This window comes from Spea bombifrons, chromosome 1, assembly GCF_027358695.1.
Source record: "Spea bombifrons isolate aSpeBom1 chromosome 1, aSpeBom1.2.pri, whole genome shotgun sequence".
NCBI classification, from domain to species: Eukaryota; Metazoa; Chordata; class Amphibia; order Anura; family Pelobatidae; genus Spea; species Spea bombifrons.
Genome location: NC_071087.1, coordinates 78,935,101 through 78,953,262, shown reverse-complemented (window position 1 = coordinate 78,953,262; position 18,162 = coordinate 78,935,101). Strand labels below are relative to the sequence as shown.

Below are 18,162 nucleotides of genomic sequence, written 5' to 3'. Positions count from 1 at the left end.
TTAATGTCTGTATGAATTGTGTGAATGAGTGAGATAATGAATGAATTAACGTGTGGATGAATTGCGTCAATGAGTGAGAGTATAAATTAATGTGTGAATAAATTCTGTGAATAAGTGAGACAACTAATGAATTCATGTGTGGATGAATTCTGTGACTGAATTAGTGAATTAATTAATTAATTAATTAATGTGTGGATGAATTGTGAGAATGAATTGTGAGAATGCATTAATGAGTGAGAGAATGAGTGAGAGAATGAATAATTGTGTGAAGGAATTGTGTAAGTGAAAGAGTGAATGAGTGAGTGTTTTGTGTGTATCATGGATGTATAAGTGATTTGGGGAAAGGCAAAGATGGCACATGCAGGGTGTTTGAGCTTTGGGAACCAAGATGGCATGGGTATGGTGTTTATGGGACAAAGATGGCACAGGCAAGGTGTTTATGAGACAAAGATGACACAGGGTGTGCTGTTTGGGGACAAAGATGGCACAGGGCTGGGCTGTTTGGGGACAAAGATGGCTCAGGCTGGGCTGTAATTTGTGTGTGTTCCTGGTCAAGTTCTATGTGTACACCAGGGCTGACCTTTGGGGTGTGCAAATGTGATCTATGCCTGTATTTTTTTTATATTTATTTATGCTGCGTTTATATGTCATTTCCAGTTGATCTATACCTGCAAAGCCGGATTTGTGTTTTATTCTGTTGATCTATATCTGTTATGCTATGTTTCCACCCATTATTTATGTATACCTGCAAATACGTTTGTATATCTTATTTTGTTGATATATATCCGCAGTGCTGTTTCCATGTGTTGTTAATTTGATCTATACCTTCAGTGCTATATTTTCATACATTATTATTGTATACCTGCAAATATAGGATTTCTATATCTTATTCAGGTGATCTATACACGCAAGTATTGTTTACATGTGTTGTTTGTTTGATCTATACCTGAACTACAGGGAAGAAGGAAAAGAGAGATTCTGGGGAAGAGTACGGGAGAGAGGACCTTTCAAAGTCACGGTAGGGTCAGGAGTGAAGACTGCACTGACTTTCACAGTCTTCCCCTAATCTGCAGTCAGTGTGGCAAAAATATATATTTTTTGTTGTGGTCGTGATTGCATGCTAGGGTGCGTGGAGGGGGTGCAAAGGAAATAATTGCCTAGGGTCCAATTTTTTCAATATTTAAAGGAAAAATGTTTTTGTTACAAAGATTAGTTTTTTTCCTATATTTAAAGTATTTAAGGTACATTATTGTTACCAGTGTTTCCTGTTATATTTTGATTGTACTTGCACATAATAATATGGGCACCAGAGAAGTAGTCCGCGCAGAGCGCATGACCTAAGGCCAGCCCTGAGTACACGCAATCAAGGGAAACTGTTGAGGGGAGAGAAAGGTGTGTGTATATGTATATGTATATGTATATATATATGTATATATATATATAAATATATAAATATATGTATATATAAATATAATGACAAAAAGATTTTTGTAAATGTTTTCTCGGTTGCTGTGTTCTGTGAATTCTGAATAACAACTGATAAATTACAGAGGCAGAAACAAGTAAATTTGCTCCTGTGGATTTCACTTACTGCTGTTAGTGTCTGGCACTGCTTTTGTGTTTGCTTAAAGTGAACTATCACATCCTATTGCTATGATTTTATGATATCAAGTGCCGATTTAGCTAATACTGTAAACCCCCTCACTCTTTCACAGAATAAAATATCCCCAGGTAAATATACGGTACATAATAGGGCACAATTACGAAACAGTATTATGAACGGCTGAAATGTACGCATTAATGTACTCTCCATTTATGTATTTAGTACAAAAAAACATTGTATCCCCATTTGCGACTGCAAAATCCTTTATGTACATTCATTTCTGTGTATATTTTATTCCCAGAAGTGCTGATTCATAATTTTATAATAATGGTCTCTGAATATGCCCTTATGAATGCATATAGCATTTAATTACTGGGTCTCCAGAAAACAAACTTAAATGATGGGATCTGGATGAACTGACAATCACCTACATAAGCTTCCTTCATTGAAACCAGGGCCGGCCTAGGGATGTGCGACCTATGCGGCTGCACAGGGCGCCATGGGAACAGGGGCGCCTGTTCGGCTCTTAAATTAAAGAATCGGGGATTTTTTATTTTTTTTTACTTTATTTAACATCCTCCATGTTAAAGTTTTTTTTAACTTTATTTAACATGGAGGATGTTAAATAAAGTTAAAAAAACCCGATGTTTTAATTTAAATCCCGGGCAGGGGTGCCGAGCTTGAAGTTGAAGTTTTCAGCAACCGCTTGGCGCCCCTCACTCTCCATGATTCCGTTGCGGCAGAACGGGAAGACGGACGCTCCCACCGCAGGACTCCGGCAACAAGGTAAGTAAGGATAGGGAGAGGGGGTAGATAGTGAGAAGGGGCAGGGGGGGTACATAGTGAGAAGGGCCAGAGGGGGGAAGGCAGTGAGAAGGGGCAGAGGTGGTAGATAGTGAGAAGGGGCAGAGGGGATGGGGGGGCGCCAGAGGAGTAGTCCGCACAGGGCGCCAGAACACTTAAGGCCGGCTCTGATTGAAACCCCTTATATTAATTTGGTACTACTTAATCCTTTACACCTCAACAATTCCTTTACACCTCAACAATTTTGTGGCGTGTCTGTTTTTAGCAGCATATTATTGGTGTATATAATTACATTTATATGGAGTTAAAATTACTTTGGTTTGAATCATAACAATCTCTGATTATACTGGTAGTTATTATCATCCCAGGATTAAACTTTATCAGTCCTTTTACTTATATTATCTCCTTTGCTGAAAGAATATCTAATCCTCAGTGAAAAGCACCCACATTATCAGCAGTCATAACCTCCCTAGGTGGCACATTTCTTGTCCCCTTGCTGTTACTCAAAAGACTAATCTTAATCTGAAAAAGTGGCCTCCTGCCATTTGCTTAACCTGCAGAATGATTCCTAACGGAGGAATTTAAATTGATTAATAAGATTGCCTCTAAAAGCCTTTGTTTCCATAATAAATATGTTTAGATGTACCCTCTGTGTCATGCTGAATACATAATTTAATTATATACAGCCCCATATTATATTTCTTGTATGTATTGCCTTGTATTTTATATACAAACTGGTTAAAGTTTGACTAAATATGAAGAATGAAACAGTGCACAAAACATGTGTACAAGGTTTAACATGAACAAATGCAATGGTATGCATTAAAGGTAAGATCTGGATGGTATACATGGAATACATGTCCATGCATTTACAGAATTTTGAAACTGAATCTTGTATCTGTGTCACACAATGAAGTAAATTTTACCATGTGCAAATATTTTTGTCACAAATTATGCTGTGAGATGCTACCATATTAAGTACTATTGTATATCCAACAGATTCAGCTAATAATATAATAATATGGCTTATCTCACTTTGTCTATCTAGAAATGGTGATGCAGACCAACAGTTCTGTGAAGTTCATGTTTGTATTTGTTTAACTTTTTAGTTAAGACTTTATTAAATTGTATGTATTCCAATGAATACAGTACTGTTTTCACGAATGAAAAAAAAAAAACAAACAAACAAGCAATGTGTGTCTACATTGACCAGTGTTGGTCAAATAGGATCAGCATGTGGAGCTAGCTGGATATGTTTCAATCTATTCCCATTCCACAGGTTGGTATTGTCACTAAGATTTCATGGCCTTGAAGACCAGTACACAGAGAGGTCCAAACCTTGTCAGAAGATTATGATGAAGACTTGGCTTTGGGTCTTCTGGCTAGTGGCCAGGAAGAGTAACGTGTTATCGAGAATATGGGAGAATACTGCCAGGTAGAGAAGAAAGCTTATGGCTAGTAATAGTGTATTCATTAATACGGCATATTGTATGTCTGTGTATCATTGGAGTTATTAGCATTCTGTTGAATGGGCTCAATTCCCAGTCTTGTTTGAACCTAGAGATGGCTCTGCAGCTATGGTACAACTGCTTCCCAAATAGCCTTCCCCATACAATCATATGTGTCACTGCATAGAAAAAATGAAAATACCACTAAAGAACTCGGCTTTGTGCAATGCAGGGGTAAACCGACAAATGCTGTCTCTTCTAGCTGACCTCCCGTGCTTTTGCTGACAGCTCTGCATTTAGCACAATTGCTCTTTATATATATATATATATATATATATATATATATATATATATATATATTGGAACTAGACTAAACATAGTTAAAAAAGTGGAGAGAATATAGGTAAGTAACAAACTATATCAGGAAGACAAATACATGAACTATTAGCAATTCTACAAAGAGTAATACACATACTAATATTTAACAAAAACAGCTACTTGGTAATTAATACAAGACTTGTAGTCAAATAAGTGAAAGTTCAGAAACACGTCAACACAAATGCAATGACGTAAAGTAATGGAAGGGCTGACCATTGGCTAGGTCTAAAAGGTCTCAAGGTCATCAAGGTAAATATTACAGCCTGTAAATGGAACTTACACAGACTTTCAGCTTAACTATAACCAATATACTAATAACTAATATCCTATATGCCACAAAGGACTAACTGATGTGAGATACCAGAAACCAGATAACATAGACAGCAATTCTATCTATAGTGCTCTAAATATTGTATAGTGTAAAAACACTACACCAGGCCTTTTCTGTGCCAAAATTGTGGGCTAAAAAGTGTATTTTTGGTTTTTCAGCATGTGTAAGCTATTGTAAAGACAAATGTTTTCACTAGCAGCTATTTTCATAAGAGTCCAGCAAATAACCTATGTAATTTGTTATTCTGTGAAACAAATTTAATAAAGTATCTCTCATTCTCTTTCAATAAACATACATGAATAAAGCAACTAGCAAGGATAAAATGACGGGTGCGAAGTCCAATCAGCAGCCACTGTCCTTTGGTTGCTATAGTGATAAAAGCTCTTAAAAATAAACGCCAGTATCACTTTTTTATACACACTTCCCATGTGTTTCAAGAAAAACAAAAATTAAAAATAGTACCTTACTTACAATATACGGTAGTACCTCTAAACAATATATCGTGGAATACAACTTTAAGCTTTTTAAAATTAGAACACACCATAAGACTGCCTTATTAATTAATTAATTAATTAATACTGAGTGGATGTAATTAACATGATGAGCAAAGTACTATGTTTATTTCTGTTTTAGGAATATATATATATATATATATATATATATATATATATATATATATTTATACTATTTTTATACAACAAAACAAAGGTGAATACAACAATGGATAAAATGTATTTTATTGCAATTTTTTGCTTCCTAGTCTATAAATCATACAAGTTCCATAAAATTCATTGTCAGCAATACATAGAAAATCACAGTTTACCTGCTGGCTTTATTTACACACATGGATGAAATATCTGGGACTCGCCCCTATTGCAGGCAGACAGATATTCAGCAATGGGATAGGATAACCACAAAAGGAGAATAAAACTGACATCATTGAAATCATTATTTGCCACTGGATTGTAGGAACTTGAGAAACAACACTAGTTTTTTTTTTTCTTTATATATTGAAAATGTGACAGAGCGTATTGACCAGGTAAGACAAACCAGCACAAAGAGCAAAAGTCTGGACCACCTTGGACAGGAGGTGGACAATTTACAGTTAAAACTTACCGACTACACAACTGTTGCAGGTTGAGAAAATGTATCCAGTTCCTACTTTCTGATTACCTTTTAAGTTTTTTCATGGTCATTATTTTATCAGCACCATTTGAGATTTCTCTTCTTTTGGATCATGCCTTAAGAAACTGGAGTTAAAGCCTATAACATCTTCTGTATGAACCTTCACGATTCAGCATTTCGCCCTTTTTTTCAAAGTTAGGATCTATGGGCAAATTGGCTCACACACAGTATTCTCCACACTCACCACTACTGTACAACGATTCAGACTCACATCTAACGGAAAATGAATTAATCAAGTACGGAACACACCTGGCACAATGGGCCAGTACTGTGAAATGAAAGTCTCTAATACCCATTTTATATTATAGAATAATATTGCTATAATAACAAACTGTGTGTTACAAAGGACCAGTTCCCTAAAAATGTTGGTCTAGGTTTGTACAGCATAAAGTATATGTACTTTGCCCTGGGGTGGGGTTAAAAATAGTTTCAGTTATATCTTCCAAAACTGGAAATTTGCATTGGATAATGGGTTGATGTCTTCATAATGTGATGGGGCTACAAAATGTACATTTCCTTCAATCTTATAGTTGGTAGGAGTTTTTCCACCGATATATATATATATATATATATATATATATATATATATATAAAAAAATTTCAGTATGCATTGGTCCCAAATATTACTTTGGTAACTCTTCATATATCAACAATACTCATATCAACTTGCCGGCATTTTAATGGCCACCCTAAGAGCAAATATTCACTGGCAAGGGGCTTGAAGCATTATGTCAAACTGTGGATTAATAACATGGTATATTTATCGATTAATAACTTGATACACTCAACCAGTAAAGGAAAAGCAATTAATACTAGCTGTTTAGGTTGTTCTGCCATAAAAAAAAACACAAAGATATAACACAGATTGGCTACAAAAGGTAAAGACAGTGAGGATTCTAGGTGTGTTAAGATGTGTGATTTTCTTGTGTGAACAGCTGAAGCTCTAGAAATCCATTAAAAAAGACAAACAATCAGTATCTGGGCTGTCTGCTGTAACTATGGAACTAAGGGGCACAAACACTGATCTTGGTCCCTCCATCTTTGCAGGTCACACACCATCAAAATATTTCACATGACAAATCTGAAATGGTTGGAAAGGACGTGGGCTGGAAAATTACAAGAGAATGGGAGAAACTGTCAGATGTAAACAGCCCGAATGATCCGGAAACCCATTTTAGATGTTGGAAAAACCTTTACAATTATATCATATCTACTGGTGCCAATGCAGAAAACATACTAAGAATACAAAATAAAAAGACTATACATTTGGTCTGTAAATGTAAAAAGCTTGGAAGCTCCAAACCTCAGCACACTCGTCCAGATTTAATAAGCATATGTTTAATCCCCTCACTTAAGTATCTTGGTAAATGCAGATTGTTCATAGTATCCCAGGTTATGCGATGAGATCACTGGATGAATCCTGTGTGCTGAAATCAAGCCTTCCATTTCCTGGTGTCAGGGAGTCCCTTCCTCACTCCTGTTTTCACCCTCCTGTCTTCTAGCTATCAAACAGCTACAAGATGATAATAGTCCAAAACAGAAGGAAACCAAGGCTGGAGTGAGGAACCCTGAGGCTTAGGCCCGAATTATTGCTGGTGAAGATAGGCTCCGGAGACTCATAAAGAGAATCATCTATGGCAAAAAAACAAAAAGGTCAACCAAGAGTGTTAAACATGAATAAATCACTCATTTTATCTACATACATTACTAATAATTTTTATTTATTTCACTCTTCAAAGTATTTGTTGATTTGTCCACTAAACTCTGTTGCACAGATCCTAATGCGTGGCTGCTGTCTTGGCCACTTGGACACCTGACGTTGGGGTGAAAATGCTTAAAATGCATAGGTATTTAAGCACCTTTATGGGTCACATCTCTGACGATGGAGGTAAAGCTACACATAGTCTAAGTGGGCTTGCATTAAGTAACAAGAAAATGCATCACATGACCAGTGGGCTAATATTATTAATCCCCAACCCCGCTTTTAATCCCATGTCAATCCTAAATCTCATGACAACATCCACAGAGAATGGAGAGCACTACATGTTGGCTTTTGTCTGCATAAAATCTGATGGTATACTTTTTTTTATTAACTATTCACAAATTAATTTACATTATTGCTCTTGGCAACTACCACCAGCTATACAAATTTTAAGCAACATTTTCTGATCAACAAATACGTAAAATGTCCACATTTCATCCACTTATGCACATAAGGTTATTACCCTTTCAGAAGAAATACTGCCTATTTTGCTGCTTGTATATCATTATTAAAAACAGAGTAATAATTATCAATTCAAAATAATAAACTTCCAACCAGGGAAATTCCATACAGGAAAAAAAAAAAAATTAAAAAAGGGAAAATTACAATTGTTCCAAGCTCAATAACAAGATTTTTAACAGATAACACACTTGTGCAAATGTACCAAAAACAATTCGGACACATTTTTTGTTTCATTTTTGGTCCGTTCATTTTTAAACCAACAAATTTTGTTCCCTCCCCTTTCAGTTTAGAAAGAAACATTTTGGTCACGCATGCTCTCTAACATTCTCTCATCCTTTCTCATACTCTCACTATCTCATTCAGTCTCTCTCTCCCAGTGGATGTTACCTCGCCAGCGGATCCGCAGTGTCCTCGTGCGGGGGAGCCGAGACGCAGCTCGCGCAGGCAGCTCCCGGCTCGTCCCGCTCGCGGGAAACGCGGCGAGGTCTGTCCGGCTGCGGGACGCGCGCCCCCGTGTGGATCGAGTGATCCAGACGGGACGCGCGCCGAGACGTCATGAGAGCCGTTCGCGCATGCGCGAACGGTTATCTCATGAATATTCATGAGGGAATTTAAAGGGACCCTTTATCTTTTTTCCTCCTCCCACTTAATTAAGTGGGTAGGAGGATCTAGGGATGGAGGGATATTTAAACCTTCAGTTGAGAGCTATACCTTGCCTGTGATAGAGCCTTTATTGCCTACACTAGCGTTCCTGTATCTATTTGCCTTTTTGTTGCCTGAACTCTGCCTGAACCTGACCACCCGTTGTTTGCCGCCTGCCTCTACCTGAACCCTGTTTGTACCTGACTATCCGTTGATTGCTGCCTGCCCTGACCTCTGCTCGTGACCCCGACTATCCGTGTTTGCTGCCAGTCCTGATCTCTGCTCGTGACCCCGACTATCCGATTGTCTGCTCCTTATACCATCTGTTCCTGCATTGCTCGCCATCACCGCTTGGGGCGCCTTTCCTTGTACTGCAGCGAGGATCCACAGCCTGAACCACCGTGAGTGACAGTATCACAGGCCTTACCATGGATCCCGCAGACTTGGCAAGGATGTCCAACAGACAAGACAGACAGGATCAAGTTCTTGCTGCTCACGATTCCCAACTCCAATCCTTGGAGCGGAAATTGGACGACGTGGCAGACCTGCTAAGATCGATGGCTACGAATCTGTCCCCAACTATGCAGCAAGGGGCATCCTCGGATTCTTCACCTCCTGTGCCGGGGCAAAGCACTCCGGCTAAAGCACCTAAGATGCCACTACCGGACAAGTTTTCTGGTGATCCTCAAGAGTGCCGCGGCTTCCTGAATCAGTGTGCATTACACTTCCGGGCCCATCCTCAAACCTTCTCCTCTCATTGCAACCGAGTGACTTTTATTATAAACTTATTAAAAGGAGAAGCGTTGGCGTGGGCATCACCACTGCTAGAGCAGAACTCGCCTATTTTGGAAGATGCAGACGTCTTTATTACATCGTTTCGTGCTGTCTTTGATGCTCCTGGGAGGCGAGAAGCAGCAGAATCCAATTTGATGGAAGTCCAACAGGGAAGAAGGTCTGTGGCTCAATACGCCGTTGAATTCCGCACATTAGCGTACGAGACAGACTGGAATGTCAGTGCGCTGAAAGCAGCCTTTCGCAGGGGTTTGAATGGACCCATTAAAGATGCTCTCACCTACCGTGACATACCTCATGACCTAGAAAATTTGATCACCCTGTGTTTACGTCTAGAAGCCAGAGGTCAGGAAAGGAAGTTCGAACGCGACCGAGAACGCGATAGAAGGCCTCATCAATTAAGGCCTTGGACACAACATGCCGCTCCTGCACCTGTTGAACCTGCTGCTGCCGTTGCTGAACCTATGGAAATAGGTCCGGTGCTCCATCTATCTGCTGAAGAGAAGCAACGCCGCAGAACTTTGGGACTATGCTTATATTGTGGTCAAAAAGGACACTTGATTTATGCTTGCCCTAGGAAACCGGGAAACGCCAGAACTTAGTGGAGGTTGGAGGTGCTTCACTAAGTACTACTGTCGCTACACCTCCTCAGTCGCAGAGACTTTTGGTTCCCATCCAGCTGCAGTGGACAGGCCACCAAGTGGCCACTCAAGCTTTCATTGATTCTGGGGCGGCTGAAAATTTTATTGACAAATCTTGGGCCTTGGAACACAGAATTCCTTTACAACCTAGGACCCAGAAGACCTCAATTGCCGCATTAGATGGTTCGCCTCTGGGAACTGGGATCGTGTCCTTTCAAACTGAGGTTATTGGTGCAGTCATCGGAATACTTCATTCGGAAGAAATACAATTTAATGTACTATCCAGTCCTCATATCCCGGTCATTCTAGGAATGTCATGGCTCCGACAACATAATCCCAGCATAGACTGGAGAGAGGGACAGATTCTGGCTTGGAGTAAAGAATGTTTAAAGAACTGTTGCAGCCCTTCTACCAAGTTGAGTTTAATGCTCGAAGTACCGGCTCAGGATCCTCGTCATCTGGTACCTCCTCAATATTGGGAGTATTTGGAGGTGTTTTCTAAAAGAAAAGCAGAAACCTTACCTCCCCATCGGGCATACGATTGTACAATAAAATTGTTACCCGGCACCAACCCACCTAAAGGGCACACATATCCATTGTCCCAACCTGAAAATCAAGCCTTGGCCCAGTATATAGAAGAGAGTTTAAAGAAAGGTTTCCTCAGACCTTCTGCGTCTCCGGCAGGAGCTGGCTTCTTTTTCATTGCCAAAAAAGACGGTTCTTTGCGTCCATGCATTGATTATAGGGGTCTGAATAAAATAACCATCAAAAACAAATACCCGCTACCCCTCATAACTGAACTTTATGATCAACTGAAAGACGCTACTATCTTTACCAAGCTTGATCTACGGGGGGCCTATAACCTGATTAGAATACAAGAAGGGGATGAATGGAAGACGGCTTTCAACACGAGATATGGACATTATGAGTATCTTGTGATGCCTTTTGGGCTATGTAATGCCCCGGCAGTGTTCCAGAGTTTCGTGAATGATATTTTTCGTGACATGTTGCTATCCCATGTAATGGTCTATCTCGATGACATTCTGATTTACTCAAAAAATTTGAAAGAACATCGGCAACACGTCTGTCAAGTATTACAAAGGTTAAGGGAACATTCTTTATTTGCTAAAGTTGAGAAATGCGAGTTCCATTGTGACAAGGTGAAGTTTTTAGGATACATTCTATCTGCTGGACAATTAGAGATGGATCCTGACAAACTAACAGCCATCAAAGACTGGGAGGAGCCTTCGGATATCAAGGGTATTCAGCGATTTGTAGGCTTCGCCAATTATTATCGTCGCTTCATTCGGAATTTCTCTCAGATTATCGCTCCAATCATTGCACTGACTAGAAAAGGGGCAAATCCTAAATCTTGGACCCCTGAAGCAAGTAAGGCCTTTGAAAGACTAAAATTGGCCTTTACTACAGCACCTATCTTAAAACGCCCCAATCCTGATTTACCTTTTATCTTGGAAGTGGACGCATCAGAAACTGGGGCTGGAGCTATTTTATCTCAACGAGATCAGATTTCTAATCGCCTTCATCCTTGTTCCTATTTTTCTAAAACTTTTTCGTCGGCCGAACAAAATTACGATATAGGGAACCGAGAATTGCTGGCCATTAAGTTGGCATTGGAAGAATGGCGACATCTGCTTGAAGGGACTGTAACTCCCGTTACCATACTCACCGACCACAAAAACCTAGTGTATATCGAAAATGCCAAACGACTCAATCCTCGACAAGCTCGATGGGCATTATTTTTTACGCGGTTTAATTTTTCTATTTCCTTTCGACCGGGTTCAAAGAATACTAAGGCCGATGCACTGTCTAGACAGCATGAGGCGTCTAATGTTGAAACTTCTGTCGAACCTATTGTTCCACCTACAAAGATAATTGCCACCATACACAGTACCCTCATGTGGCACATTTCTAAATCTCAGACGCCCCGTCCCCGAGGGCAAATTCCACCTCCTGGGAGACTTTATGTGCAACCACGCTTTCGTAAAGCTGTTCTGTCCTGGGGTCATGCTTCTCCAGTAGCTGGTCATCGGGGAACTCGGAACGTAAAATTTCTTCTGCAGAGGAACTTCTGGTGGCCTACTATGAATCGTGACATTTCTGACTTTGTACAAGCGTGTACTGTATGTGGTCATAATAAGATACCACATACTCGACCAGCGGGGTTATTATGCCCGTTACCTGTCCCAGACCGACCATGGCAGCACTTAGCCATGGACTTTGTTACGGACCTACCTCCTTCTCGTGGACATACAACTATTTTAGTAGTGGTAGATTTGTTTAGCAAACAAGCACATTTTATCGCTCTCGCTAAGCTTCCGTCAGCTAGTACACTAGCTGACATCTTCATGAAGGAAATTATAAGACTTCACGGGGTTCCTCAAATAATTATTTCTGACAGAGGTTCACAGTTTATCTCGAAGTTCTGGAGAGCAATGTGTAGACTTATGGGGATTGAGTTACATTTCTCTTCCTCCCACCATCCACAATCCAATGGTCAAGCGGAGAGAACGAATCAAGTTCTTAAACAATATCTGAGAATGTATGTTTCAGAGGACCAGTCTGATTGGTCAACGCTTTTGTATCTCGCCGAATGGTCATACAACAGCTCATTTCACGAGTCACTACAGATGTCTCCGTTTAAAGCGGTTCATGGTTATGAACCGTCATTGTGGCCTCAAGAAACCAGTACCACGGGGGTTCCAGCAGCCGAAGCCCAATTCCAGGTCTTGCGTGATCATTGGGCACTTATTTCTGAACAGTTAAAGCAAACCAAACGGTTGCAAAAGAAAACAGCCGATAAGTATCGTTCAACAGGACCGATGCTCAATCCCGGGGACTATGTGTGGCTTTCCACAAAGTATCTTCATCTCCAACAACCTGCCAGAACCCTTGGGCCTAAATATATTGGCCCATATAAGATTAGGACACAGATTAACAGAGTTACCTATTCGCTTGTGCTCCCCAAGACGCTACGCATTCATAACGCATTTCATGTTTCTTTATTAAAACCAGTAGTTAAAAATCAATACTCCTCTACGGTTCGTACTCCCGACCCTGTAATGGTTCAGGGCGAAGAAGAATACGAGGTACAGACAATCCTAGACTCTAGAAAGAAACAAGGGAGACTCCAGTATTTTATTAGATGGAAGGGATACGGTCCTGAGGAGAGTTCTTGGGTTCTTGCCTCGGATGTCCATGCTCCAGCCAAGATTCGTTCTTTTCATAAAAAATTCCCTCTGAAGCCAGCCTCTGATCGCCAGGATGGCTCTTGTAGACAGGGGGGTACTGTTACCTCGCCAGCGGATCCGCGGTGTCCTCGTGCGGGGGAGCCGAGACGCAGCTCGCGCAGGCAGCTCCCGGCTCGTCCCGCTCGCGGGAAACGCGGCGAGGTCTGTCCGGCTGCGGGACGCGCGCCCCCGTGTGGATCGAGTGATCCAGACGGGACGCGCGCCGAGACGTCATGAGAGCCGTTCGCGCATGCGCGAACGGTTATCTCATGAATATTCATGAGGGAATTTAAAGGGACCCTTTATCTTTTTTCCTCCTCCCACTTAATTAAGTGGGTAGGAGGATCTAGGGATGGAGGGATATTTAAACCTTCAGTTAAGAGCTATACCTTGCCTGTGATAGAGCCTTTATTGCCTACACTAGCGTTCCTGTATCTATTTGCCTTTTTGTTGCCTGAACTCTGCCTGAACCTGACCACCCGTTGTTTGCCGCCTGCCTCTACCTGAACCCTGTTTGTACCTGACTATCCGTTGATTGCTGCCTGCCCTGACCTCTGCTCGTGACCCCGACTATCCGTGTTTGCTGCCAGTCCTGATCTCTGCTCGTGACCCCGACTATCCGATTGTCTGCTCCTTATACCATCTGTTCCTGCATTGCTCGCCATCACCGCTTGGGGCGCCTTTCCTTGTACTGCAGCGAGGATCCACAGCCTGAACCACCGTGAGTGACAGTGGAGCCTCAGTCCACACTCTGTCCCTGATTGGAGAATGAGGAGAGAGGCTGTGCCTGTCATGTGTGCCACAGCTCCTCTCTCCAGGATAATGCAGATGGCTCAGCGGAGAAAGAGAAAAAATGTTCCCCCCTCATTCCTCCAATGGGGAGAGGGTGTGTGCTGCAGAAGTGCTCCAGGAGGCCTGGTAACAGAGCTGATACAGAGGAGAAACAGATTAAGAGGGAAGACAGAAGAACGAGAAAAGGCAAGAGAAGAGGCGAAGCTGTAGAAAAGGAGACAGGGAACGGAAGGGATCAGTGTTGAAGGCAGGGAGACATTAAGAGGGAATGGGAGACAGTGTGAGAAGGCGTGATAATGAGTGAGAGTATGAGATACTGAAAAAGCAACTGCCTGCTTGTTTTCAGACGTGCAATGTTTTCAGAATTGGCAAATTCGGTAATTACCAGGGGATCCCACTGACTATTATGCCACTGAAACACACATCAGGTCCTTTCTTCATTCTTTTAACTAGTTACACTTTGTACAGCTGGCATATTGAGTACTTTTCAGTGAGAGGGAGTGAACTGTCTGCAGCTCACCGATAGCTTAACCGGTTTTACTATTGGCAATTTGACTTTGTAAGCCCACTTATCATTCACCAAATATCCCTTTTTAAGGTGGGCTATTCAGGGATTGTTTTTCAGCATCATTGATTATTCTTTATTCGTTATTTCTTTGTTGTTTGATATCAGGGGTGGGTCGGCTGGACGGCAGGCAGTGGGGGGTTGGGCGGTCCTCCCCGGGTGCCGCTCATCTGAGGGGTGCCACCACGCCAGCACACCTCCAGAAATGATGCGCGCCATCTTAAAAGGGGTTGGATGAAGAGCTGAGGCACGGCCATTGGGCGCCGCTGGAGTGACTGCCGCGCGACGGCTGCTTTCAATGTCGCTCGCAGCCGCTTTGGTGGCACAATGGGCCACTTGACTTGGCTTGACCCCCAGGCTTAGGCTGCCAGCCCTCCCCTGTTTGATATAGTATACTGTAGGAATTTTTGTTGAACATTTTTGTAACATTAATAATGTGGCACAGTTTACACATAGTACCGAATTAATATTGTCAATAAGTGTACAGCTTGAAACAATGGTACTTACAATTAATGTCCCCCTTTTTAATTGATTTGGTTCCTGTATGGGACACCCCTAATTGAAAGTGTATTAATTTGAATTGATCAATTAAAAGTTAAGATTTAATTTTGCTAAATTATAACTTAACTGCTTTGGGTTTTTTGGGGGTAGTAAAAGAATCTGTTAAAAACAGTAGTAATGATGTGTGCAAATAATGAGAAATAGCACTTACTTGTTGGACGAACGTAAACTTTCAGCCTGAGGCAGGGCTTATCCACCATATTTGGAGGGGTGGATGCTGGAAAAGAAAAATCTGAATTAGACACTATATGAAAAATACACCTGCCACTTAAATAACATTAAAATTGTTACCATGTTTTAACCTTGGTTTGGAAAAAGATAAATTTGCGACACAACCGGAAAAATACAAACATAGTCAATCAAGACAAAGAGGCGAAAGCCGTAAAATACATATGAAAAACCAGTCTTATCCTATTTGGCAAGGACTCCAATCCATTCTTTAGTTATTGGTGTTAAAATATTCCACCTCTGACTGCCTCTGCTGAAACCAGGAATCGTAAGCAGAAACCACTTCTTGCACCTTCTCAGTTACTCTCCCGTATCACTGTGAGAAGCAGCCATTCTTTATCTACCCAGAGAAAGTAGTTTACTTTCACTGCCTTAGGTTTGTAAGGCATTTCTTTATGGACATCTAGCTGCAATAATAATTGGGGATTATTTTATTACAGCTAGGAGACATCTCCCTTACTGATCACTTTGTTAGTGCACAAAGCAGCTTACTTGAGGAGGTAGGGACCTAAGGTTCCATGGGTCTGCGGCTCCTTAAAAATCAATTACTTATACAAATTAGGGTTCTAACAATCTGTGTGTAGGAATTTATTTTTTGGTGCAGTGTTTACTTACAGAGAGGTTTCCTTATCCTAGGGTCTTAACTTTGCTTTTTTGCCATTAATTAGCCAGGGCTTCATCTAGTAGTTTTACTATGGGAAGCAGCAGCAAGTCACATGAATGCTAGCGAAACACATCAGTGTCCACACAGCATACATACAGTACGATTGGTTGCTCTACTTCTGTTGAGTTCAGAGGACCACAGCTACCATGGAGTCGAATGGAAGTGCTACTGTTAATGTGATAAAAGTGTACGCACAAATGCACCTTGCTTTCCTTACAGGCAACAGGGGAGGTGTTCAATGAGACTCCAATAACTATAATAAGAATCACTGCACCATCTGATTTGCATGCAGTAAGATTCCAATGAGTCCATGCAAAATGTACTCCAACAGGTATTAAACATGAAACAGGAATGGGGTGCTTCTTTAACAACTTTATCAGTTGGTGTTGGTGTTGTTTTATTAATTAAAACAAACCTTAAAATTGACAATCAATATGACAATCATCCCTTGAATAATCAACAGTTTAAGTAAGAAAAAAGCTAAGCCTATAGAGAATTTCAGTTTTTAACTGTCACCATTCTTTCTGAAAAAGATACTTTTAAAACACGAGCAATTTAATGATTTCAAATGTAGATTACACGAAAATCTATATAGAGCAGGCTTTTGCCAAAATCTGCCGCACTTTGTCATGTAATGTAAATGAACATCCTTCTAAGTCAAGCCTTCAGAACTGAAGTAGGAATCCAGGATGCCTTATACAATCAATACCTTTTGTATGCATACGGTTATATGTTTTGCACATTATGTACACGCCTCTATGTAGAAGTTTTAAATATGATATATCCTTACAGCCCTACTACATTTAACATTTCTGTTTAGTACAAGAAAGAGTTGTAATGGCTCCATATCTTTGTGTAATCATCTACAATATATTGTATGCAATTTTACTTTATGGGCAGACTGGTATTAGTGCTGAAAAGACCCAGTCTAACTACCATCCACCATCCCCAAAAACCTAGTGCCTGCCTGTGAGGTTCATCAGAGCAGATGCATTGTAGGACAGATTTGGCACGTTAATATCTTATAAAAATTATATTTGCTAAAGTAGTATTGCAGAAATTGGCATTTATTTTAAAACTTTCTTCCTTACAATTAATTTAATGTCACATCAATTCCAATAAGTCTCTAAGGGCTGCTGAAACTCCTCATTTAGCAATAGATTATCTTCTCTGTTAGCTGTCAGGCCAACATGGACAATTCCAAGCACTGCTCACTGCTGCCAGATAGAGAGACACTCGCTTGGATCATATCCAAGGGAATTTATTCTCCTCTCCATCAACTTTCAAGTAGTACAATCTATTCCCAAAACAAAAGCAGATTTCAGTTATATCGAAGCATCCCTAGAGATGCAGAATATTTGTAAAATGAGCCTTTTTTGCAGGTATTTTTCTCATTACTTAACCTTACTTTGTTCCGCTGCCACTTTGTTAATATTTTTTCTTGTTCTGAGTTGTGCTCAACCAGACAGTAAATATAGGCAAACAAAGAAAGTTCAAACCAAGATAGGTGCCAGCTATTAAGAATCATAGTATGAGTTTCAGTGTTCAGAAGCACCCAAAAGTTGATCCACAGCTCAGACTAACATTTCGTGGGTGTGTAATTTGTATGTGCTGTTCTTGTACCTTCCATGTGACACAGAAGAAATTGCTACAATTTGGCTAGTTTGTCTCTTGTGATTGTGCAGCAATCAAATTACTTAAGTAGCTGCTGTGCTAATAACAAATTAGTATTCAATGGTCTAATTTACACAAATTTCACCTTGTCATTGCTGTGTAATTAGTGACAATTATTGAAATGCGTAAGCAGGAGGGGTTTGTACTTTATAAAAGCCTCCCCTGTGGACTTGTAGCAGCAGTGGTTCTGAGTAATAATAAACTTTCCTGGTGGCACATGCAAACTGAAATCTCGGGAAGACCTGCACATATTACTATCATTACCATCTTTTATTTATCAAATATTACATATTACATGACTGTATATGCCAGACCATGATTACAAGGGGATGCAATGTCTAAGAATAGAAACTGTTACCACGTGTTAGAGAGTGACTCCACA

At 40.6% G+C, this 18,162-nt stretch overlaps 1 protein-coding gene across 1 annotated transcript in view; it reads right to left on the bottom strand.

Moving 5' to 3' along the window:
- Window positions 1–5,284: 5,284 nt before the first annotated feature.
- EFNA2 (ephrin A2) overlaps window positions 5,285–18,162 on the bottom strand; it is a 75,188-nt gene continuing 62,310 nt past the window's right edge. The window contains exons 3-4 of the mRNA XM_053464969.1: window positions 15,366–15,431; window positions 5,285–7,381 (exon numbers count right to left, since the gene is read on the bottom strand). Of these exons, the coding sequence (XP_053320944.1) occupies window positions 7,263–7,381; window positions 15,366–15,431 (185 nt within the window). The 3' untranslated portion in view covers window positions 5,285–7,262. The remainder of the gene's footprint in view (window positions 7,382–15,365; window positions 15,432–18,162) is intronic.